The sequence below is a fragment of the Hippocampus bargibanti genome, linkage group LG04 (genome assembly GCF_051943395.1).
Source record: "Hippocampus bargibanti isolate YZ-2025 linkage group LG04, ASM5194339v1, whole genome shotgun sequence".
In the NCBI taxonomy this organism is placed as follows: domain Eukaryota; kingdom Metazoa; phylum Chordata; class Actinopteri; order Syngnathiformes; family Syngnathidae; genus Hippocampus; species Hippocampus bargibanti.
Genome location: NC_142737.1, coordinates 4,373,419 through 4,397,111, shown reverse-complemented (window position 1 = coordinate 4,397,111; position 23,693 = coordinate 4,373,419). Strand labels below are relative to the sequence as shown.

Sequence of the window (23,693 nt, the reverse complement as noted above, 5' to 3'; positions counted from 1 at the left end):
TGTTTGTTTTCCGTACTATATCTGTGGTCATACAAGTCGCCTGCCGGTATTTACGTACTCATTCACGTTAGCCGGTTGGCAGGCTGGTGTCACACGGATGACGTTGTTCGCAAAAATTTAATAATTTGCCATTTTTAAATGTAAGTATATGAATATATCGAATGTCGTGTACCGCTACTTACTACGATGAGTTTTAAATAATGATGACTTTCACTCCCAGCGCTGTGTTAGAACATTGACGCTAACGTTAGCAAACAGCAGCTGGTTTCCTTTTAACCTTCTTAGTATTTGCCGTTACTTCAACTTTTATACGGGGAGGAGATTTTTATTGTGAACCGAACATACAATGACCATTTTGGCTCAAATCCAGTTCGTCTCAACTGCAATGCTGCCGCCGATCACTACTATTGTTACGGCAAACCAACAAAAGTAATTCTTAATCGTATCTTGATAAAATCATAACTTGCACATGCGTGGTAAGTTGTCTGCGTTTCTGCTTGTGTTAGTGTTTTTTTTACCATTTCAAATAATGTACGACGTACTACAATTTTATACGCGAATTGTCATCATTTATAAGGGCAGCTATTAGCTCAGGTTGACAGGTATGCTTTTTTTTCTTTTTCTTAGCTTGTGCATCGAACAAACATTAACGACGAAGAAGTCAACTCTGTGATGAACCTTTTCCAACTTCCAAGAAGTAGAATCAACGATAAACATGTTGTTGCCAATGCAAGGTAATGGAAAAGCGTGATCAAAACGAGATGGAGAGCCCCAAAAGCTGGAATTTCTTCGTCCATCCAACAGACTGAGGCCTTTACATAAATGAGACCAAGACGCTGAGCACATTCTTCATAATGGGCAGGTTCGTTTGTGTGTTGTTAATGGAAGAGTTGTGTCACAAGAGTACCATGACCGGTGCTTCAACAAGTTTTCGCACAACCAATTACATAGAGATCCTGGGGCGTTGGCGTTGGACGATAACCAGTGTTTTTTTCATGTTCACATTGACCTGGGCCTCTCCAGTTCATCTCCTATTCATGTTCTCACTAGTCATCTGAACTAGCTCTGTTTGTGGTGGCTCATCAAGGGAGAGACCGGTTTTAAAATTTGAATGACATTGAGATGACTGTAATAGAGCTGTAGAGCAGTCATTTTTTTCCCACGGGTCACATTGTAGTTATGGTTTCCTCTCGAGGGCCGTTCTGAATTTGGCGAAGCCATTAGAATGTTTGATCTACTGTACATATTACATATAGAGCGCACAACAAATTAATAACTAGTTTTCAAATCTGAAGTCAAGAATAATTGGATTGGATTTGCCATTATTCATCAGTGGAGAAATTCACATTTCACAAGAGCAAATCATGACTTATTGTGGTTCACATCCAAAAATATGAAATTTTGGTTAGGATTTTAGCAAACATCAGGGAATTTCACACGTTTGATTTGCTTTCGCGGGCCGAAAAATATGATGTGGCGGGTTAGATTTGGCCCTCGGGCGTTGACGTTGACACCTGTGCTGAAGAGGATCCCAGAAAATCACACCTTAGATTTGAATCACATCCCTTTTGACTCCATCCAGTCTTGGAACTTTTTCAAACAGGCCTCATATGAAAACTACCCGTATGTTCTATGAAAATTACCCGCATGTTCATCTCCTTTTTTTCAAAAATTGAAAGGGGTGGGGTGAAAAAATTAAAACTAAGTATTCTATGCATATAGAAATGTCAGAAGACTGAAATGTTTGATTGTGCAAAAATGTTTCGTAAAAAAGAACTGTACATAGTGCAAGTATAAAAAGCATATTTGATATATGTAATTGTCCTTTCAGGATCAACTTTTCCTGCCTTTTTCCGGCCTCCTGGCATTTCAGTCTACCGTCCCAGATCCTTTCTCGCCTTTTGCTCCCTTCAACCAGGCAGCTGTTTGTCATTGGTCTGCTTTTCTTTCTCCTGGGAGTACTTTACCTGCTGCTGGTCACTGGAAAATTGCCCATCAGCTGGACTGCCAAGGAAAACCACTTTCACAGGTTCACAGCTGTGTTTGTTTGTGTGGCCAGCAAATGTCACGAACAGTCATGCTAAGGGACAACCGACACCATTTTTTTGTTTCCTAACTGACATCCGAAAAACGTTTTATAGCATCTCAAATAGCCAAAACACGCAGGCTGATATTTTTAGTTAAATGCAAAACACCAATAAAAATGAGTTAAAGGGTCCCAAAACTACTTCAACATGACCCTGGAAATGGCGAGTTTCAGAAGGTCCCGTCACGCCATGACGTCTTGCCTTGCTCTAGAATCAAAACAATGGCTTCAGATTCGGAGAAGATCCTTCCTTGTTACTCATCCTGTTTTGAATATGACTCAAATAGTTCTGAAGAGGAAAGCATAAATGTTTGCAATCGATTAAAGAAGTCCTTCCGTATCAATTCGAACCGTCTGGACTCCAATGTAGCGTCCCAGAAAATGCACAAGATGGCGCCCAAGCTCCGTTGGAAATGGGCTGATTTGTCTGCTGGGAATTTGTATCAACTAGTATCAAATATTAGTCTTGGTGCGACACACAACGATTCACCATTGCGTTATTTATGTGTTTTCCTTCTCATTTTGCCATCAACGCGGATCAACACTACATTTTCAGACCAAACAAAGTACCGCAAAATGCATTGTGTGTCGCTTTCTCGGTCAGGGGCGTTCCTTCCGTGACGTCACATCAGGAATAGTCACCAACTCGAAAATAAGACTTCCTGAATTTTCAGCGCAAGTCTTAAAACGTAAAATATAGCTATACGCGGTGGAATCTTTGTAAAATACGCCCAGTAGAAGTCATTTCAAGTGATTTTACAAATTATGGACACAACTTGTCCGGAGGCATCGGTTGTCCTTTAAATCTAATCTGCTCTTCATAGGCACTTGGCTCCTGTGACAGACTTGGACACAACAGATGTAAGCAATCCTGACCTGAACTATGGCTTGGTCGTGGATTGTGGCAGCAGTGGCTCCAGAATCTACGTGTACTGCTGGCCCGGTCACAACGGCAATCCCCACGAACTCCTGAATATTCGACAGATGAGGGATCAAAATCACAAGTCGGTGGTTATGAAGATCAAACCAGGCATGAGTTTGCATTTTCAATAAATGGCAGTGATAAAGAAGCAAGATGTTTTTTGTGATCTGTCTCAGATGTTCTATCTTGTTGTATTTAGGGATTTCAAAGATGGCTCAAACGCCGGAGAAAGCCAGCGACTACATCTATCCACTGTTGAGCTTTGCTGCTCAACATATTCCCAAAAACAAGCACATAGAAACACCTCTTTACATCCTGTGCACGGCTGGAATGAGAATTCTTCCTGAGAGGTACGCTGAAATCAATCTGGGCAAAATTACTTCCTGGAGCGTTACAACTTTTATGATGTATGACTCCAAATTATTTTGTGCAAATCAAGTCGAAAAAAACTTCAAGTGCCACTGTAATGCAAAAGAATGTTAACTCATTCACTGCCAGATGACCTAGGGGCAGTATAATACAGGCACACGACAAAGCCTTTATTAACCTGCTGTAATATGAGTAGTTTTTCAAAGAGGATAAAGAATATATACCTTTGTTGGTTCGTCTATCTTTTGCTTGTTGTGAGGGATGTTAACTCCACCGCAAGTCAAGGCAAACAATTGGCCAAATGGTGGCTCATATCCCCGAAAACTCACTAGTCGTCTCTAGTATCTTAACTCATTCACTGCCAGACGTGTCCACTCCAGTACCAGGGTTTTTGTCATTGTCACTCGAATTCCAGGATCCACCGAATATTGAGTTTTGGGACTACATCAACATTCAATATAGCGTTAGAAACCCTAGACTCTCTTCTTTCATCAGAGACAAATAGTTAATTCCCAAGTTGTATGGGTCTGGAGTTATATGATCTTGAAATGAGGGCAGCTGTCCAAAATGCAATGCAATACATACATATTGGTTTATATAGCGATTGAACGACAGCTGAAGCTGTAACAAAGCGCTAACATGAACAAAAGGCAAATTCTTCCCCCTCGTGGAAAGGAAAATACACTGCCAGAGGTCTGACCAGCGCTTTATCGGCACCCCCGCTCGTAAGAAAACCCAAAATCCGAACAAATTCGGGAATGCCGCTCTACGTCACACTTTAATTCCCGAATAAATCCAGGAATGGCAGCGAATGAGTTAATTAGTACAACCGCTAACCGCTAGCAAAACTAGCCATAATATGGGCCATTTTACGCCCCCCCCCCCAAAAAAAAAAAAACCAAGAACATACAGTTCAATACAGGGTTGCTGATATGTTGCGGTCTTTATCGGCCCCCAAGTATGAAAAAACAAAACCCGAACAAATTCGGGAATGGCGCTCGACGTCATATTTTCAATTCCCGAATAAATTTGTGAATGGCCGTGCAGGAGTTAAGATGTTGTTGTCTTCCTATCAGTCAACAGGAGGCCATTCTGGAAGATTTACGAACAGACATCCCAGTGCATTTCAACTTCCTGTTCTCAGATTCTCATGTCGAAGTCATTTCCGGAAAATTGGAAGGTACGACCATGCACGTTGACTACCTGTTTTTTTCTCAATTGTTATTATGATAAAGTATTTACAGTACAGTGATATTTAGCTATTTAGCTTACGAACTTAATTGGTTCCCACACAGAGTTTGTAAGGTGAAGTGTGTATCCCAAAAATTAATTATCCATAGGAAACCATTAAAATGAGAATAATCCGTTCCCAGGTCCCCATAAAACATAATTTTCTAATTTCTAATTTCTGAGCCTTAAAACTACACAAAATATACCTTATTTTACGTATGATTAATGTGCTATGGTATTATAATAAAAGAAATAAACTGTGCTGTATAATAAAGTCGTTTTATTGACCTTTGTGAAGGTCGTTGATGGCTTGATGGAATGGAGTGGCCGGTTTCATCAGCATTAAACACTTGATGAGGAACGTAACCTTCTTTCACCGTCTTGAGGAATGGTCCCTTGTAGGGGCTTTCTCTGTGATAATCTTATCTAGTTCCTCATCAATTGTGTGCTGTTTAGCTGGGTTGATAGCTTTTTGCATTAAGTGTACTGAAGGCTTGTGCGGGTTATTTGTGGAGCCTGATTAATGGGATATTTTAACCTTGCAGTATACACTCTGCCTTTTAAGTATCAAAGTTGAAACGCTCTCACTGTCGTCTGCCTGTCTCTTTAATGTTTAAACCACCTCCCCTCATTGCTGCGTTCTTGACCAATCACGTGGCTTTAACTGAAGACTGGGGGGCGGGGAATAGAGGACAAAAAAGTCGGCCGCCATTTTCTTTTTGGAGAACGGCTTCACTCTCTATCTGTAAACCCCACCCCCTCTCACTGCGGCGTTCTTGACCAATTACGTGGCTTTAACCGAAGACTGGGGGCGGGCAATAGAGGACCAAAACAAGCCGGCTGCTATTTTGTTGTTAGAACGGCCTCGTTCGCGAACGACACATCACTCATTGAGGCAGCTCCGTGTGTATCCCGAAAAAAGTTTGTATGCCAAGGTAAAATTTGCATAAATTTAACGTTCCTAAACCAAAAAAAATCGTAAGCCAAGGGGTTCGTAAACCGAGGTATCACTGTATTAACTCTAAAAGGTGCTTTCATTGTTTTCAGGAATTTATGCGTGGATTGGAATCAACTTTGTTCTTGGCAAATTTCAACATGCACATAATGGTAAGAGCAAAAAGGAACTAAGGAATGGTGTTTGACCAGTTTCCAAGTCTGTTTCAATTTTCTTAATGACAGAAGTGCTTTTTTTAACTCATTCACTGCCGGACATGCAAAAATGTCCACTCCACTGCCAGGGTTTTTGTCATTTTCACTGAAATTCCAGGACCCACAGAATATTGAGTTTTAGGGCTACATAAACATTCAATGCAGTGTAAGAAACCTGAGACTCTCTTCTTTCATCAACTATATATCTATTAGCTGGCAAGCTATCTCGCTAGCTATCTTACCACGGAAAAACATATCGTGTGACTTTAATGTGAACTTGGGGGTTTTGAGAGCCGCTTATCAATGAAATGTATTATGATTATTATTAGTAGTATTAGTGTTAGTGTTAATATTAGTGTTAGTATTGTTTGTAGTATTAGTAGTAGTATTAGCTAGCTAGCTAGCTTTCTTTCTATTTGAGTTATTCCGGGTTGAGTGAACGCTGGCGCGTGTGGCTGCCGCTGCTCACCCACAGAAAAACTTATCCCATGATTGTAAAGTGACCTTGACAGTTTTGAAATGCGCTTAGAAATGAAATGTATTATTCTTATTATTATTATTATAAAAAAGAGTTAATTCCTAAATTATATGGGTCTGGAGTTATATTGCTTCAAATGGGGCCAGCTTGAGTAGTATGAGGTGTAAGTGGGGTCGGCTATACAAAGGCAAATACTGCCCCCTCGTGGAAGGGAAAAAACATTGCCAGAAGGGAAAAAACATTGCCAGAGGTCGGACCAGCGCTTTATCGGGACCCCCCTGCAAGAAAAAACAAAACCCAAACAAATTCGGAATGACGCTACGCATCATATTTTCAATCCGTTAGTAAATTCTGGAGTGGCAGTGAATGAGTTAAATGACAACAGTTATCAACTTCTGTAGCTTCTTTCTTATCGATGTCCTTCTCTCCTGTCAAGAAGGAGACGCCATTGTAGAGGTCAATGTCCCGGGTAGTGATCAACAGGAGGCACTGATGAGAAAAAGGACTGCTGGTGTGTTGGACATGGGCGGCGTTTCCACACAAATTGCATTTGAAGTGCCCAAAAGTGTAAGCTTTGCCTCTCCACAACAGGTTATTATCCCCGACCAGTTATTATTTTTGTTTCTGCTCTTTGGTTGTGTCAAACATTCTTTCTTCTGCTCCCTGATTGACACTGTCCACCATTCTTGTCCCTTAGGAGTCCATCTACTCTCCATTTATCATTTACTGTAAGCCTGTTGCATGTATCCGTAGCAGGATGTTGTACCGAATTTATGGAGCCAAAGACCTTTGAATGCAGTTTTTTTAAAATACAGTTTAGGAATTTTACACAGAAAAAAAATACTTTTTTTGTATGACATTTTTGTCAATGATTTTAATCACAATAACAGTTTAGGAGCTACAGTATTTGAAATATTTGTGAATGGCAGTGATTGAGTTAAGGTACCTTAAAGGACAACCGACGTCACTTTTTTGTTTCTTAACTGACATCAGAACAACGTTTTATAGCATCTAAAATACCCAAAACACGCAGTATGATGTTTTTATTCAAATGCAAAACACCAATAAAAATGACTTAAAGTGTTAAAAATCTGCAAAAAAATTAGCTGCGAATTGGGCATTTTCAGAAAGTCCCGCCCCCAGTTTGTGACGTCACGCCAAGACGTCTTGCATTGCTTGAGAATCAAAACAATGGCTTCAGATTCTGAGAATATGCTTTCTTGTTACACCTCCAGTTATGAATATGATTCAAATAGTTCTGAAGAGGAAAGCATACATGTTTGCAATCGATTACAGAATTTATTCCATGCCATTTTGAGGCAACATTGGGGAGAAACGTTCGCCAGAAAAGAGGCACAAAATGGCGTCCTCCTGTGTCCACCTCCGTTTCCACAGGCTGATAAATTCTTTATATGGAGCTTGGACACCCTCTTCTGGCGGCTTTTGGGTTTTCAGACCAAACAATATAGCAAAATACATTGACGTGATGGAAGGACTGCTACAATGTGTCTTTTTTTCGGTCAGGGGGCGTTCCTTTAGTGACGTCACGTAACCAACTCAATTCAGCGCGAGTCTTAAAACGTAAAATATAGATAATGCAGTAGAATCTTTTTAAAATACGCTCAGTAGAAGTCATTTGAAGCCATTTTACAAATTATGGACACAACTTGTCCGGAGACGTCGGTTGTCCTTTAACTAACTTTTTTGTTCCAACAAGTACATTTCTGCCCGTCGATAAAAACTTTTTGTCCGATCGGCTCTTGTTAGATTTGGGTACCTGGTGGAAAAGTCATGTTGTAATCGCCATATTTTTTATGTATTGTGAGAAAAATAACCCACACATCTTGAATTTTCCCATAGGAGGAAGTGGCTAAGAATTTACTGGCAGAATTTAATCTAGGATGCGATGCCCATCACACCGATCATCTGTATCGTGTGTACGTGTCCACTTTCCTTGGTTTCGGCGGAAACGCAGCACGCCAAACATATGAGGAGAGCCTCATTACAAACATCACCGCCCAAAATAAGTAAGTCTCCTGACCGTCTGACTCGTTTTCCCTTTTTCCCCTTGAAATGAACATCTCTGACCGATTTCATCACCAGGATGTTGAGCCAGCATGTCGGCGAGACGGAAAACACCCCCCTCCTGGACCCCTGTCTCCCTACAGACCTTCGGGATCAGATCGGGACCCCTGAACAGAAGCTCCATGTGTTAGGCACGGGTGACTTTGACCAATGCAGACGGAAGCTTCGACCGTTTCTCAACCGCACCGACGAGATTCAGACGTCTCTGAACGGCATCTTCCAGCCGGCTATTGACTACAACAACAGCCAGTTTTTTGGTTTCTCCGAATTCTACTACTGCATGGAGGACGTGCTACGCATGGGTGGAGACTATAACGCTTCCAAATATGCACAAGCTGCCAAGGTAAAATGGCCACTCGTTCACAAATCCATTCAAAGGAAAAAGTAACAGCAGATGTTAGGTATGCTGTTGTCAGTTTTTTTCCCAATTAAAACATGATTCAAGCATATTTAGAAAACAATATCTATTGTATTGTACATTGATACCTTGGCTTACTTAATTGGTTCCCAGACAGTGTGTAAGATGAAAAGTGTGTATCCCAAAAATTAATTTCCCATAGGAAACCATTAAAATGAGAATAATCCGTTCCCAGGGCCCCATAAAACATGTTTTTCTACTTTCTAATTTTCTAAGCCTTAAAACTACACAAAATATACCTTATTTTATGTATAATAAATGTGATATGCTATTATAAAATGGAACTGTATAGTGCCACTTAGCAGTTTTTTTTTTGACAACGATACTAGTGCAGCGTGTTCTACCGGAAACAAATTCCTTGTGTGTTCTACATGCTTGGCAATAAAGATGATTCTGATTCTGATTCTGATAATTAAAGAAATAAAGTGTCCTGTATAATAAAGTCGTTTTATTTACCTTTGTGATGGTCGTTGATGGCTTGATGGAATGGAGTGGCCGGTTTCATCAGCATTAAACACTTGATGAGGAACGTAGCCTTCTTCTTTCATCAGCTTGAGGAATGATCCCTTGTAGGTGCTTTCTCTGCGATCATTTTACCTAGTTCCTCATCACTTGTGTTCTGTTTAGCTGGGTTGATAGTTTTTTGCATCAATTGTACAGGTTGTTTGTGGAGCCTGATTGATGGGATATTTTAACCTTGCAGTCAACACTCTGCCTTTGACTATCAAAATTGAAACGAGTCCTAATTTCACTGTTTTCTATCCATTTTGTCACTCTCTCTGTCGTCTGCCTGTCTCTTTAATGTTTCAACCACCTTCCCTCACTACTGCGTTCTTGACCAATCACATGGCTTGAACCGACGACTGGGGGCAGGGAATAGAGGACCAAAACAAGCCGGCTGTCATTTTCTTGTTAGGTGAACGGGCTCGTTAGCGAACGACACATCACTCATTGTGGCAGGTCCGTGTGTATCCCTAAAAATAGTTTGTATGCCAAGGTAGAATTTTCATAAATTTAACGTTCGTAAACCGAAAAGTTCATAAGCCAGGGGGTTCGTATACCGAGGTATCACTGTATTTGAATCTGGTGGTGCCGCAATGAATGTGGCAGAAAATTAATCTGACTCATTTTCAGCAAAACTTGTCTAAAATTTGTTAAAACATTCAACTTAAAGGCAAATTTGCAAGGTCAAACCCATGGAAAAATAACATTAAAAAGATATAGGAATGCAACCTATTCTATAATGACTGGCCAATAACGTAATTTCATATTTTCAGAATTACTGTGCTACCCAGTGGAAGACTCTGCGGTCACGCTTTGACTCGGGTTTGTACGCTTCCCACGCTGATCTCCACCGACTCCAGTAAGTTCCTCCCTTCTTGCCAATGCATATTTGGTGTCTTAAATGTGCACCGTCGTGCATCAACAATTAATAACTAATAATATAATATTTGTTAAAAATGTGTAATAAAAAAAACAAAAAAATAATGATAAAATAAACATTTAATTCTAAAATTCACGACTTCACTTGCAGAAACTCACATTTGTTTCAACGAATGCAATTATTTTTTTTTAATGAGAATGCAATGTTGGTCCGTATATAATTTTTGTCGTTGTTTTATTTCTTTCTATATCCGCAGATATCAATGTTTTAAATCTGCATGGATGTATGAAGTATTGCACTCAGGCTTCTCTTTCCCACCTGATTATAAAAACCTGAAAACTGCATTTTTGGTCTACGATAAGGAGGTCCAATGGACTCTCGGAGCTATTCTCTTCCGAACACGCTTTCTACCTTTGAGGTAAGTGCAATTTTTATTTAGTGAAAGCTGCATTCCATTATTTTCATTTTCTGCATTATTGCATATTTATATATTCCTGTTTTTGGAATGTGGGAGGAAGCTAGAGTTGACCAGAAGAGAAAAATAAAACATGCTAACCCTTTAAAGGCGTCTTGATTGAACCCCAAGGCTCGCTCGGCTGGCTGTGCAGCAGCCATTTTACATATAATGGGGAATTTTTCATTTTACAATTCTAAATAAAAATACAGTGATACCTCGGTTTACGAACCCCTTGGCTTACGAACTTTTGGGTTTACCTTAGCATACAAACTTTTTTCGGGATACGCACGGACCTGCCTCAATGAGTGATGTGTCGTTCGCGAACGAGCACACTCAGAGAGTGAAGCCGTTCTCCAAAAAGAAAATGGCTGCCGACTTTTTTCATCCTCTATTCACAGTCTTCAGTTAAAGCCACATGATTGGTCAAGAACGTAGCAGTGAGGGGAGGTGGTTTAAACATTAAAGAGACAGGCAGACGACAGTGACAGAGTATCAACTTTTATACTTCAAAGGCAGTGTAGACTGCAAGGTTAAAATATCCCATCAATCAGGCTTAACAAACAACCCGCACAAACCATCTGTACACTGCAAAAAGCTATCCACCCAGCTAAACACAACACAATTGATGAGGAACTAGATAAAATTATCACAGAGAAAGCACCTACAAGGGCCACTCCATTCCATCAAGCCATCAATGACCATCACAAAGGTAAATAAAACGACTTTATTATAAAGTACATTTTATTTCTTTAATTATAATACAATAGCACATTTATTATACATAAAATAAGGTGTATTTTGTGTAATTTTAAGGCTTAGAAATGGGGACCTGGGAACGGATTATTCTCATTTTAATGGTTTCCTATGGGAAATACATTTTTGGGATACACACTTTTCACCTTCCACACTGTCTGGGAACCAATTAAGTTCGTAAGCCAAGGTATCACTGTATTGTTTAGCTATGTTCAACGAGTATTGTTTATTTAGTGTGTGCAATTTAAAGACATTATTTATTTTTGTAATGCACTTATGAAAGCATGTGTCTTTGTTTTGACTGTTCATGTTTATCCACGGTAAACATTGCTCCGTGTGATTTTCTGAACACGCGTTAAGTTCTCTATGTGCCAAGAATTTAGTGATACAAAGCCGTGAGATTCATTTTGGTTGTTTTTTTTACCCCCCCCCCCCTTGCAGGGATATCCAGCAGGAAAGTCTAAAAGGAGGACATTCTCACTGGCGGCACAGCTTCTCTTTTGCGAACAACCATTACTTATTCCTGCTTTGTTTCTTCATCGTTCTCCTGTCAATCATCTTGTACATGCTGCGGCTTCGCCGAATCCACCGCCGCGCCTCACAGCGTTGCTCCCCTTCCTCCGTGCCGTGGCTGGAGGACGGCTTGGGATCACCGACACTCCCCATCAACCTTTAAACTCCATCTTGCCATTTGGTTTTCGAGATTTTTCTCCGCCAGCAATCTCCCGTTTGAGCTTTTGAACCTTAATGAGCCACAAAAACCCAATGGACAAAATGGTTGTATTTTCCTACCGACGAAACTAAACAATATACAGTGATACCTCGGTTTACGAACCCCTTGGCTTACGAACTTTTCGGTTTACGAACGTTAAATTTATGAACATTTTACCTTGGCAGACAAACTTTTTTCGGGATACACACGGAGCTGCCTCAATGAGTGATGTGTCGTTCACGAATGAGCCCGTTCTCCTCACAAGAAAATGGCAGCCGACTGTTTTTGTCCTCTATTCCCCGCCCCCAGTCTTCAGTTAAAGCCACGTGATTGTTCAAGAACGCAGCAGTGAGGGGCGGGGTTTAAACATTAAAGAGATAGGCAGATGACAGTGAGAGAGTTTCAACTTTGATAGATCAAAAGCAGAGTGTAGACTGCAAGGTTAAAATATCCCATCAATCAGGCTCCACAAACAACCCGCACAAGCCATCTGTACACCTGATGCAAAAAGCTATCAACACAGCTAAACAGAACACAATTGATGAGGAACTAGATAAAATTATCACAGAAAAAGCACCTACAAGGGATCATTCCTCAAAATGGTGAAATAAAGCTACGTTCCTCATCAAGTGTTTAATGCTGAGGAAAACTGGCCACTCCATTCCATCAAGCCATCAACGACCATCACAAAGGTAAATAAAACTACTTTATCATACAGTACAGTTTATTTCTTTAGTTATAATACCATAGCACATTTATTATACATAACATAAGGTTTATTCTGTGTAGTTTTAAGGCTTAGAAAATTACAAAGTAGAAAATTATGTTTTATGAGGACCTGGGAACGGTTTAATCTCATTTTAATGGTTTCCAATGGGAAATTATTTTTTGGGATACACACTTTTCGCCTAACACACTGTCTGGGAACCAATTAAGTTCGTAAGCCAAGGTATCACTGTACAACAATTGGCCTTTTTGTGGGTGTCCTCTTTGTACTGTGTTTTTAAGGAACTTTTTTTTAATCTTATGACTCGCATTTAACGCCTAATAATAAGCGGCGGGAGCACTGGGATGCACATGCTAATGTTTCATACTGCCGATGCTGGTACAATTTGTGCAATAAAAAAAATCGGACTTTCATATCTTGTCACTGTTGGACACTTTCAACACAGTTTTTGAACCAATAACTCGTCTCGTTATTCCTGTAACATCAAACGTGTGAGTTCTTTTGCGACTATTTATGGTGCGCTTCATTTTCAGAAGCTGTCATCTGACTTGTGATGATTGTTATAAGTGCATGTAACATATGTATGCACAATCGGTGTCATGAAATGTTTGTCAAATTGCAATATGCCAATAAAAAGGTTGAGGAGCTGAGATTAGACAATCATTTCGTTAGCATCTCCCTTTGTCCAAATACCAGGAAGTGCAAAGTTTATGGTTGAAGTGTCTCAATAGTTATTGTTACACTTTCTTTTACTCATCACAATGTTTCCAGAACCGGTCATGGCAACTGATTTACGTTGCCTTATTTAGGAAAAGAAAATAGGCGGACACGTCATAAGAATTTGCTGCCACGCCTCCAAGAGTTACTGCTATCAGTTTGAGGCAGCGGGAAGGGAGATTCTGTTGATTTTCCCTTCACCCATTTTTTTTTTGTACAACTTGTTCTCATTTTTTTAGCTTTTTTTTAGCTTAAAGAACAACCGACGCCTCCCGACAAGTTGTGCCCATGATTTGTAAAATCACTTGAAATGACTTCTACTGAGCGTATTTTACAAAGATTCCACCGCATCTAGCTATATTTTACGTTTTAAGACTCTCGTTGAAGATTCAGGAAGTCTTGTTTTCGAGTTGATGATGATCCCCTACGTGACGTCATGGAGGGAACGCCCCTGACCGAGAAAGCGATACACAATGCATTTTGGGTACTTTGTTTGGTCTGAAAACTTCATGTTGATGGTGAAATTAGAAGGAAAAAACAAACAACGCGATGGGGAATCGTTGTGTGTTGCACCAAGACTACTATTTGATACTAGTTGACACAAATTCCCAGCAGATAAATCAGACAATTTCCAACGGAGCTTGGGCGCCATCTTGTGCATTTTCTGGGCGCTGCATTGGAGTCCAGACGCTTCAAAATGAGACGGAAGGACTTCTTTGATCGATTGCAAACATTTATGCTTTCCTCTGCAGAACTGAAACCGCAATAAGTGAACCACTAAGTAGCGAGGGATCACCATCTATCATCCTTCATGCAATTTAATGCTTTATAATAATAATAATAATAATAATAATAATAATAATAATAATAATAATAATACTGTACTGTAATACATTTTATTTTAAGCGCCTTTCAAAGTTCTCAAGGACACTTTACAGTCACAGACAAGCATAGGTACTATAATCAATAAAATACAATCACAAATATAAAACAATAAATAAAATGCAATTCTAAATAGAAACAAGAGAAAGAGCTACACAGAAAATGCAATTTTAAACCGGTGGGTTTTGAGATGGGAGTTGACGGTGGGAGAGAATCGATGTTATGAATGTTGGAAGTGAGTTCCAGTTTATTTTTGATTTATTGTTTTCATAGTACAACAAAAAATAATGTATACATATTAGAACATTCTTGTATTTAGTTTACAACAGATTATTTTCTTACAGACAGTGTTTTTATGTGTTCAATTACCTGACATGTTTCGGCGTATACTTCCGCCTTCGTCAGAGTGTGGCGGAAGTATACGCCGAAATATGTCAGGTATTTGAACACCTAAAAAACATTGTAAGAAAATAATCTGTTTTAAATTAAATATCAAGTAGACAGGATGAACTTAATACACACATATTTGAATATCTTTTCGATTATTCTTAAATTGCCTGTCAAAAATTATACGGAAATTCCTTATTTTCTTTTTTTAAACTTTTTTCAGTCACAATCAGAGCTTCCCTGATCGCGGGGAGAGCCAAGTGTCAGAGAGACAACTTCTCATTCGCTAACACAACTCCAACAGCCCGCCTCATGCCCAAGTACCCCTAATTCTATTGGTGAAATTAGGAAATAGTCACGCCTATCCAGTCACATGTCATTTTGCTCTCCTACCCCGGTGAGTGGCGACGACACAAAATGTTGTGGCCGTCCACGCTGCCGATAACTCGCTGATAAACTCTCCACGCATGGAGTTGAACTCAAAGCGTGTGCTGGCACCGCTAGAGATGTCGCAGACGGCGAGCCAAGGCGGCGGCCAGCCCAGTGACAGCGACTACGAGAGTTTGCCGCCTCATGTCTCGGTGACGACGCACATGACAGCGGGCGCAGTGGCTGGCGTCCTGGAGCACACCGTCATGTACCCAGTGGACTCCGTCAAGGTAACCACCTCACCAACTACTGCACCCCCGTCTCGAGCCACCGACTTTGGCGTTATTCTTCGTCTGAAAGTCACAACCCCGTGGACGGTTCGTCGGTTGGCAACTACAGTTCTTAGCTAACAAGCATTAGCTTTTAAAAATGTCAACCTGCCATTCCACTGTTAGCTTGTGTTATTTAGCTCATTTTATGAAGCCATTTAAGAGATAACCTGCTGTCGTGCGTCGTATGTAAAAATATATATGTTCATTTCCCCCTCCCATCGCGTATTTCTTCATTTAGCCGCTGTGAGTAACTTGAAAGTTTGCTTGGCAACTCGTCTCCATTCACACCCAGTAAAAAAAAAACTTTAAAAACGATATAATTATTAAAATTAACTTTGTATATCTTAACGCTACCCAGCCCATGTGTGCCTTGACGTACGAGAATAATGGCATTTAATGCCTTCAAACGCCAATCACTCCCATCTCAAATCAACTTCCTCCATTGAAAAACATAGAAATTGCATTAATCCGTTCTAGCCGAACCAAAACTTCCCACTTTTTTTTCCATATTTGAAAAATATTGTAAAAATAAAATAGAAAGAGGCAAAAAAACTAAGTAGGTGTTATTAAGCTTCGTCTCTCAGGTGCGTTTGTTTGCAAGGGGAATTTTACAAATGGTGCTTCCTGTTAGCGGAGAAGAGTACATGCTCCTCCTTCTCCTCTGACAAAGGGGGGAAACTTTGAACATTGCCAGTCAGGTGAATGTTGATCATGTGCCGCCAAATCCTTTGATTGACAGTTTAACAACAGTTAACAAATTAATCCACCCACCAACTCCCTCGCTCCCCATTCTCCAAGCCTGTTCATATATTGGTTCATATACAGGCCATTTTTGAAGGCAGATTGTCTTGTGTTTTTACTTCTCAGCCCGTCAGGTTGACAATAGGGAGGTTTCTCGCCACACCCATTCCTAAATTGAGATAAATTGAGACAAAAAAAGGCTCCAGATAAAGGTTACTTTGCCCGTTAAACAGAACGCCACTCGCTGTCTTTGCACGTATGACAAATAGGAATGTTTAAAAAGTGATATTTATCTCTGAATTTAAAGTTACAACGGGTTTTGTGATGCACCTTATACAGACATATTTCGTACAGTACAAGATAAATATTTGATAGTTTATATTAGGAAAAGGGTGGGGCTGTCTCCTCCATGCATAATGAAGATTATGTCACGGTTGGTCAAATGGCGTCAAGAAAACTCCCTCATCAATATCGTCTTGTGACGTCTTGCCAAATAGTCGTCCGTTACTCAAACGCCTTTTGCCATTTCCTCTTGAGCTTGTTTGGATTTTTTTTTTTTTCATGCGCCGTAACTTCTGCGGTCATAGCTAAGCTTTTGATGTCAATAAAATTCAGGTGTGTTTATTTGCAGTCCGGTAGACCAGCCGATTAATGACTTTACTTCCTGAGATATCAGTTGAGTCACACCAAGTATTTTCGCGCCACTAATATGAAGGGTGTACGAGACGAGGGTGGGGGTGGGGCTTATCTGTGCTCCACACTTTTGAAATCTTCCACGCGCAGTAAAGGGTGTGTGCGCGCCATCGCCCTTTATTAAAAACCGTCATGGGTGAGGTCCTGCTCCAACTTTTACATAGTTGTAGTTTATAAATAAAATAAAACAATGATAATCAACGTCGAGGGGGGGGGGTATTTTATTTCTCCAGACAAGGATGCAGAGCCTGCAGCCCGATCCCAACGCCCAATATCGAGGGGTGTACGAAGCCCTGCGAAGGATCATCCGCACAGAAGGCTTCCTCAGACCGCTAAGGGGCCTCAACATCACCATGATGGGCGCCGGCCCTGCCCACGCGCTCTATTTTGCCTGCTACGAACGGGTCAAGCACTCCCTTAGCGATGTCATCAAAAGCGGAGGAAACAGCCACCTGGCCAACGGTACAAAGCCCCACCCTGACCTCGAAAATCGAACATTTTTACTGCATGTTGAAGGAGGCATATTGTGCCCCCCCCCCAATGTATTTATTTATTTAGTTGTTTGTTTATTTGTTTTTATTTGTTTATTTATTTATGCATTTGTTTATTTATTTGTTTGTTTTTAATTCATTTTTTTTTCATTTATTTGATGATTTATTTATTTGGTTGCCTCGTTGTTTATTTATTTATATCGATTTTTCTTATTTAACTATTTATCTATTTATGTACTTGTTTATTTATTGATTCATTTGTTCATTGATTTGATTATTTAATCGTTTGTTTATTTGATTGTTGGAGTTATTTATTTGGTTGTTTAGTTATTTATTTATATCTATTTTTTTATTATTTATTATTTATTATTTATTTATTTAATTATTTAGTTATTTTTTTATTTGTCTATTAACTTATTTAATTATGCATGTATTTGTTTATTCGTTTATTCAATTATTTGTTCATTTGATTGTTTATTTTTATATATAGCTTTTTATTTATCTTTATATTTAATTATTTCTTTATCTCTTTATCTGTTTATTTATTTATGTTTTTATTTTGCAATTTTTTGGTTCTTTTATTTATAAATGTTTAAAAAATAACTTCAGGATATTTTGGTGTATTGTCCCAATTCAAAAGAATGTTCTATGTAATTCTCATTATTATTATTATTATTAGTAGTAGTATTACTATTAGTTTTATTATTAGTATTATTAATACATTTAATCTCTAAGAAAATCATGTCTTCACAGGTGTGGCAGGCAGTGTGGCCACTGTTCTCCATGATGCCGTGATGAACCCTGCTGAAGGTAACAACACAACACGAGTCCTTGAAATTCTAAATACAAAAGATAGATTGATATAAATTATTAATAGAGTCTAACTAAAAAAAATAGCTGAGAATTTTTTTTGAGGTCATTTTTCAGTCGTAATAAAATCGAAATTTTCGCTCCTGGTGTTTTCCCAAATAGAATACAATACTAATTGATTTATATAGCGCTTTAACAACAACTGGACAACATGGACAGCTATCATATACAGGAAAATAAAGCAGTCACAAAGATAGTAGAAAGCACCAGGGAGTAAAACCAAAATCAAGTCCGAATCATGTTGAGTCGAATGCCAAAGATGCCAAATGTTGCAGGGTAAAAAGCCAACGGCGCTACTCAAAAGTGTTAAAGAAAACAACAACAACAAAAAAAAACATTTGATTGAAGCCTCCGAAATGTGTTTGTGTTACCATGGCTCAGTGGTGAAGCAGAGGATGCAAATGTACAAGTCTCCTTATCGTGGACTTTGGGACTGCGTTTGCACGGTGACACGCACAGAAGGCGCTGGCGCCTTCTACCGCAGCTACAGCACTCAGCTGACCATGAACATCCCCTTCCAAGCCGTTCATTTCATCACCTACGAAACCATGCAGGAGTGGCTCAACCCCCACAGACATTACCACCCCGCCACCCACATCGTGTCCGGGGCGGCGGCCGGCGCCATTTCGGCCGCCGTCACCACGCCGCTGGATGTGTGCAAGACGCTTCTCAACACGCAGGAGAACGTTGCGCTCAGTTCCGTGAACATCAGCGGCCATTTGTCGGGAATGGCCAATACTTTCAGGACGGTGTACAAGCTCGGCGGCGTGGCGGCGTTTTTCAAAGGCGTGCAGGCCCGGGTCATATACCAGATGCCGTCCACGGCCATCGCCTGGTCCGTGTACGAGTTCTTCAAGTACTTCCTCACCAAGCAGGAAGTGAGATCCGCTTCCAGCAAGGGAAAGTCAGATCTTTGAGGAAGTAGCCGCCGCATTGACGTTTGCATGCTTTTTATTTTTTATTTTTCCGCGATGACGTCAAAAGAATCCAGGACGGTCATCATTCAACATTTTTTTTCTCCCCTATACGCAAGAGGAAAAAGCGTCGTCTTGAATGTTATTTAGACATCTTAGTATTTATTTATTTGCGCAACTTTTAATTTGAAGGGGCTTCGGAAAGGAAGCAGCACAATGCGGATTTTGTTTGCTTTAATGTGTTTATTTATAAGGAGCGAGCAGAGACGGAGAAATGAATTTTCACTCCAAATTTCAAGTGCCTCTTTTGCTTCAGTCTCTGCATATTTTTAATTGCCTCCCAAAAGCCCCTCCCAAAAATTTATTTTAATTTATTTGTTTATTTTTATCATTACTTATGCTTATTTGACTATGTTATTGATCCACTATGAGAAAAAATTACTTATAAGGCAGTGATCGGTACCACTGTGTTTTTAAAGAAATTTACAAAATAATCCCGGTCTGGTAGTAGAGTGGTTAGCACGCCGGCTTCACAGTACAGAGATCGTGAGTTCAAGACCCGGTCCGCCCTCCCTGTGTGGACTTTGCATGTTGGCAAATTGTCCCTAGGTGGTTGTTTGACTCTGTTGTGCACCCCCCTCCCATTCTGCGACCCTAATGATGATAAAGCCGTGTGGAAAATGGATGTATGTATGGAATCCCTCCCCATATTCCGGATTTCTGTTTCCATGACAACATCGAAAATCCCACAGTGGATGTCGTTCGACTTCTTGTCGCCGACGTAATGTGACTAAAATTGGCTGAATCAATGGCGCTCGCTTGTGCGCCATTTTGTTTTTACAAATGGACGAGCAGAAGGACCTTGATGACCCTTTGTCATCCTTGTATCGCAATTATAATAATAGTAATACATTTAATTTCTAAGCGCCTTTCAAAACTCTCAAGGAATCTTTAGTCACAGGATTTTTTTTTTGTGCGAGTGAGCAGCGACAGCCATTCGCGCCAGTGTTCCTCTACCCGGAAGTAACACAGCAGCAAAGTTATGAAAGGAAACAAAAAAAAAAACGAAATAACAAAAAATATGACAACACAAAGACAGAGAGTCATTCATTCTTCAGCACTTGCTGTACCGTCTTTGTGACATGAAGCAGTTCTAGATGAGAGGAGAGTGTCAAAATTAATTGGGCCAAAGCTTGTTATTCTTGGAATGTTGATCAGCATAAAGTTGTTCACGAACGACCCATCCGCCTATACTGGACCGCTATTGAATCACGCACACACGTTATACACGGTCCAATGTAATTGGCATGGGGCAGCTATTGGTGGTCGGACTTTTGTACATAAATGTTGCAGATTGTTCTTATTTTTTTAATCAAATATAAAGTATAGATTTTTTTTTTTAGACGTTACCCTATCTGAAGTCAGGAACGCCCAGTTGGAGTGTACTACTCACCAAAGTTGGTATCCAATGGCGTTTTTCTATGCATCCGCTTTTAGTCCGTTAGTCAGAGCCATAGGTTCGTATTTTGTTTACAGCCACATTGTGGTGACCACTGTGTGTCTTTTCTTGCCTCGGCATTGTTTCAAATGTGGAAGATGGATGACCCCCCCCCCCCCCCCAAAAAAAAAAATAAATAAAATAAATAAAACAAATCTCAATATACCGTATTTTCCAATGTATAAGGTGCAAATATAACTGGCACACATTCAATAAATGAAAAAAAAAGTTTTCCAAATATGATATACAGTGATACCTTGGCTTATGAACTTAATTGGTTCCCAGGCAGTGTGTTAGGCGGAAAGTGTTTATCCCCAAAATTTATTTCCCATAGGAAACCATTAAAATGAGAATGATCCGTTCCCAGGTCCCCATAAAACATAATTTTCTACTTTCTTATTTTCTAAGCCTTAAAACTACACAAAATATACCTTATTTTATGGATAATAAATGTGCTATGGTATTATAATTAAAGAAATAAACTGTACTGTATAATGAAGTACTTTTATTTACCATTGTGCTGGTAGTTGATGGCTTGATGGAATGGAGTGGCCGGTTTCCTTCTTGATGAGGAACATAACCTTCTTCTTTTACCATCTTGAGGAATGATCCCTTGTCGGTGCTTTCTCTGCGATAATTTTATCTAGTTCCTCATCAATTGTGTTCTGTTTAGCTGGGTTGATAGCTTTTTGCATCAATTGTACAGGTTGTTTGTGGAGCCTGATTGATGGGATATTTTAACCTTGCAGTCGACACTCTGCCTTTGACTATCAAAATTGAAACTCTCTCACTGTCGTCTGCCTGTCTCTTTAATGTGTAACAACCCCCCCCCCCCTGCTCCATTCTTGACCAGTCACGTGGCTTTAACTGAAGACTTGGGGCGGGGAATAGAGGAGAAAAAAAAGTCGGCAGCCATTTTCTTTTTGGAGAAGGGGCTCGTTCGCGAACGACACATCACTCATTGTGGCAGCTCCGTGTGTATCCTGAAAAATAGTTCTTATGCCAAGGTAAAATATTCGCAAATTTAATGTTTATAAACCGAAAAGTTTGTAAGCCAAGGGGTTCGTAAACTGAGGGATCACTGTGTAACAAAAAATCCAAATATACAGCACCCTACATCATAAGGCGCTACATTATAATGCTGGAGTCACGCCCGACTTGTACATGGGGCAATGCAGTCGGTTGCTACTGACAGTAGTTGCGAGACCTCAATATTACTTCACATATAAGGCGCACCGGCGTATAAGGCGCAGGGTCATCTTTTGAAGAAAATCAAGGCTTTTGGGTGCACTTTATACACCGGAAAATACGGTATTAATTTATCCATCTGTGCAGTGGCAGTTACAAAGGACTGGATTTCAATATGTTTTGGGTGTTACATAGTGGCATTTTTTTCATTCATTCTTTTTTTCTATACACTATATAAGCCATAGTTGCTCTTCCCGTGAGCTTTTATTTTTTATGAGCTTTATGCATTTACGTTATTTCTCAGTCATCGTTGTCGAATCCAAATGAAGAAATACGCTCACGTTGTCTTTGTAGGTCACGAAAGTTTTTCATAAAATATCACAGAGTGGCGAATAAGTTTCATCTGAGTATATTTGGATATAAATATAACAAATAATTGGAATGGCATCTCTAATGTCAGACCGTGCTTATATGAAATCATTGTGACGATGCTACGACGGCATGTAACACTGGAGCTGAAATAAATGAGTGAGATATGACGACTTTGTTGATTTTTTTTGTGTGTTTCTCAATCATAATTTAAGTTTAACATGGGTTTTCATTTGACAAAAAAACAATATTTTATGGACAATTCCCATCACTCAAGCAGGCGCGTTGTGTAACTTGTGTCGATATCATGCGTTACCAGCAGAGGGGGGTATTGAACTGTATTCAAATTCTTAACGGGACCCAACGTCTTACAGGACTATGACAAACGGAGTCACATGACTTAACTTTATAAAACATGACCCTTACAAACCCTTATTTTACTAAATCAGGCCCTCCTTTAAACGTGAAGGCCTTGGACTTATTTACTGTGTAGTCCAGATTTAGAACTGTTGCATTGGCTGGAAACCCGGATACGAGTGGCCGAAATGAGCTTTCTCCGTAGGGTGTTCGGGCTCTCTCTTAGAGATAAGATGAGAACCTCGGTCATCCTGAAGTAGCTCAGACTCAAGCCGCTTTTCCTCCACATAGAGAGGAACCAGATGAGGTGGCTCGGGCATCTGATTAGGATGCTTCCTGGACGCCTTCCTATTGAGGTGTTCCGGGCATGCCCCATTGGCAAAAGACCCCAGAGAAGACCCAGGATCCAGCTGGGGAGACTATTTCACCGAGCTGGCCTGGGAACGCCTCCAGATCCTCCAGGAAGAGCTGGAAGAAGTGGCTAGGGAGAGGGAAGTCTGGGATTCATGACTGAAGCTGCTGCCCCTGCGACCAGACCTCGGATAAGCAGCAGAAAATGGATGGCTGGAGACCAAAATCCCCCATGAATAAGCTATAAAATGATTAGTGGGGTACAATTCTCAAACAAGTTCCTTGACCAGAATTTGGTACTCGCTATCTGCAGACGAGCAAAATCTGTGTCATTGTTTTATATTGGATGGCAAAGTGCCGTGATACTTTTCAAATATTGTACATGACCAGATGAGACCAGTTCCCCTTCGTAGATTCCTGAATACTATAACTTATTTTATGTGAACTTACTACGTGCTTGTTTTCAGATGTGGATCACATGACCTTGAACTGTTTTCAAAGCTTAATTGCACTCCTTGAAGACTGTAGACCGGTTTTCCTATGCATACACAATGAGACCCGTTCAAGTTGTATTTCACCCATATCCCATTGTCCCAAAATTTTTACTAATAAACCAAATGACCCACTTGGGACGGTAGTCTACCTGTCGCGTTAAACCTCAAATCACCCTGAAACTGGTCGGACTCGCTTGAAACCTTGAGAGCATAATCTTGAAAAAGTATCAAAATGGATTCACATGATGTAACGACTGATCTGAGATGACT

At 40.1% G+C, this 23,693-nt stretch overlaps 2 protein-coding genes across 5 annotated transcripts; both read left to right on the top strand.

The window, feature by feature from the left end:
* Positions 1 to 13,430, top strand: entpd4 (ectonucleoside triphosphate diphosphohydrolase 4). 4 transcript variants are annotated; one of them, XM_088993634.1, is made up of 13 exons: positions 1 to 140; positions 628 to 862; positions 1,832 to 2,029; positions 2,911 to 3,116; positions 3,208 to 3,358; positions 4,454 to 4,557; positions 5,655 to 5,714; positions 6,674 to 6,801; positions 8,095 to 8,261; positions 8,338 to 8,662; positions 10,015 to 10,100; positions 10,378 to 10,539; positions 11,773 to 13,430. In XM_088993634.1, the coding sequence occupies exons 2-13, from the start codon at positions 855 to 857 to the stop codon at positions 12,005 to 12,007; spliced, it is 1,830 nt and encodes a 609-aa protein (XP_088849760.1). In that variant the 5' UTR covers positions 1 to 140; positions 628 to 854; the 3' UTR covers positions 12,008 to 13,430. The 4 variants fall into 4 exon arrangements, with proteins under 4 accessions (XP_088849760.1, XP_088849758.1, XP_088849759.1 ...); XM_088993632.1 differs by having other exon boundaries at positions 6,674 to 6,825; XM_088993633.1 differs by having other exon boundaries at positions 6,671 to 6,801.
* Positions 13,431 to 15,142: 1,712 nt separating this feature from the next.
* slc25a37 (solute carrier family 25 member 37) lies at positions 15,143 to 21,681 on the top strand. The gene is made up of 4 exons (XM_088993630.1): positions 15,143 to 15,415; positions 17,125 to 17,353; positions 18,136 to 18,192; positions 18,634 to 21,681. The coding sequence occupies exons 1-4, from the start codon at positions 15,224 to 15,226 to the stop codon at positions 19,167 to 19,169; spliced, it is 1,014 nt and encodes a 337-aa protein (XP_088849756.1). The 5' UTR covers positions 15,143 to 15,223; the 3' UTR covers positions 19,170 to 21,681.
* Positions 21,682 to 23,693: the final 2,012 nt, after the last annotated feature.

What these genes read in the sequence shown, in the direction of transcription:
- slc25a37 (XM_088993630.1), top strand. Translation starts at nt 15,224, where the DNA reads ATGGAGTTGAACTCAAAGCGTGTGCTGGCACCGCTAGAGATGTCGCAG. An exon ending in ACCCAGTGGACTCCGTCAAG is followed by an intron (nt 15,416 to 17,124) that starts GTAACCACCTCA and finishes TTATTTCTCCAG; the next exon opens with ACAAGGATGCAGAGCCTGCA. An exon ending in CGTGATGAACCCTGCTGAAG is followed by an intron (nt 18,193 to 18,633) that starts GTAACAACACAA and finishes ACCATGGCTCAG; the next exon opens with TGGTGAAGCAGAGGATGCAA.
- entpd4 (XM_088993631.1), top strand. An exon ending in AAGGAAAACCACTTTCACAG is followed by an intron (nt 2,030 to 2,910) that starts GTTCACAGCTGT and finishes TGCTCTTCATAG; the next exon opens with GCACTTGGCTCCTGTGACAG. An exon ending in AACATCACCGCCCAAAATAA is followed by an intron (nt 8,262 to 8,337) that starts GTAAGTCTCCTG and finishes TTTCATCACCAG; the next exon opens with GATGTTGAGCCAGCATGTCG.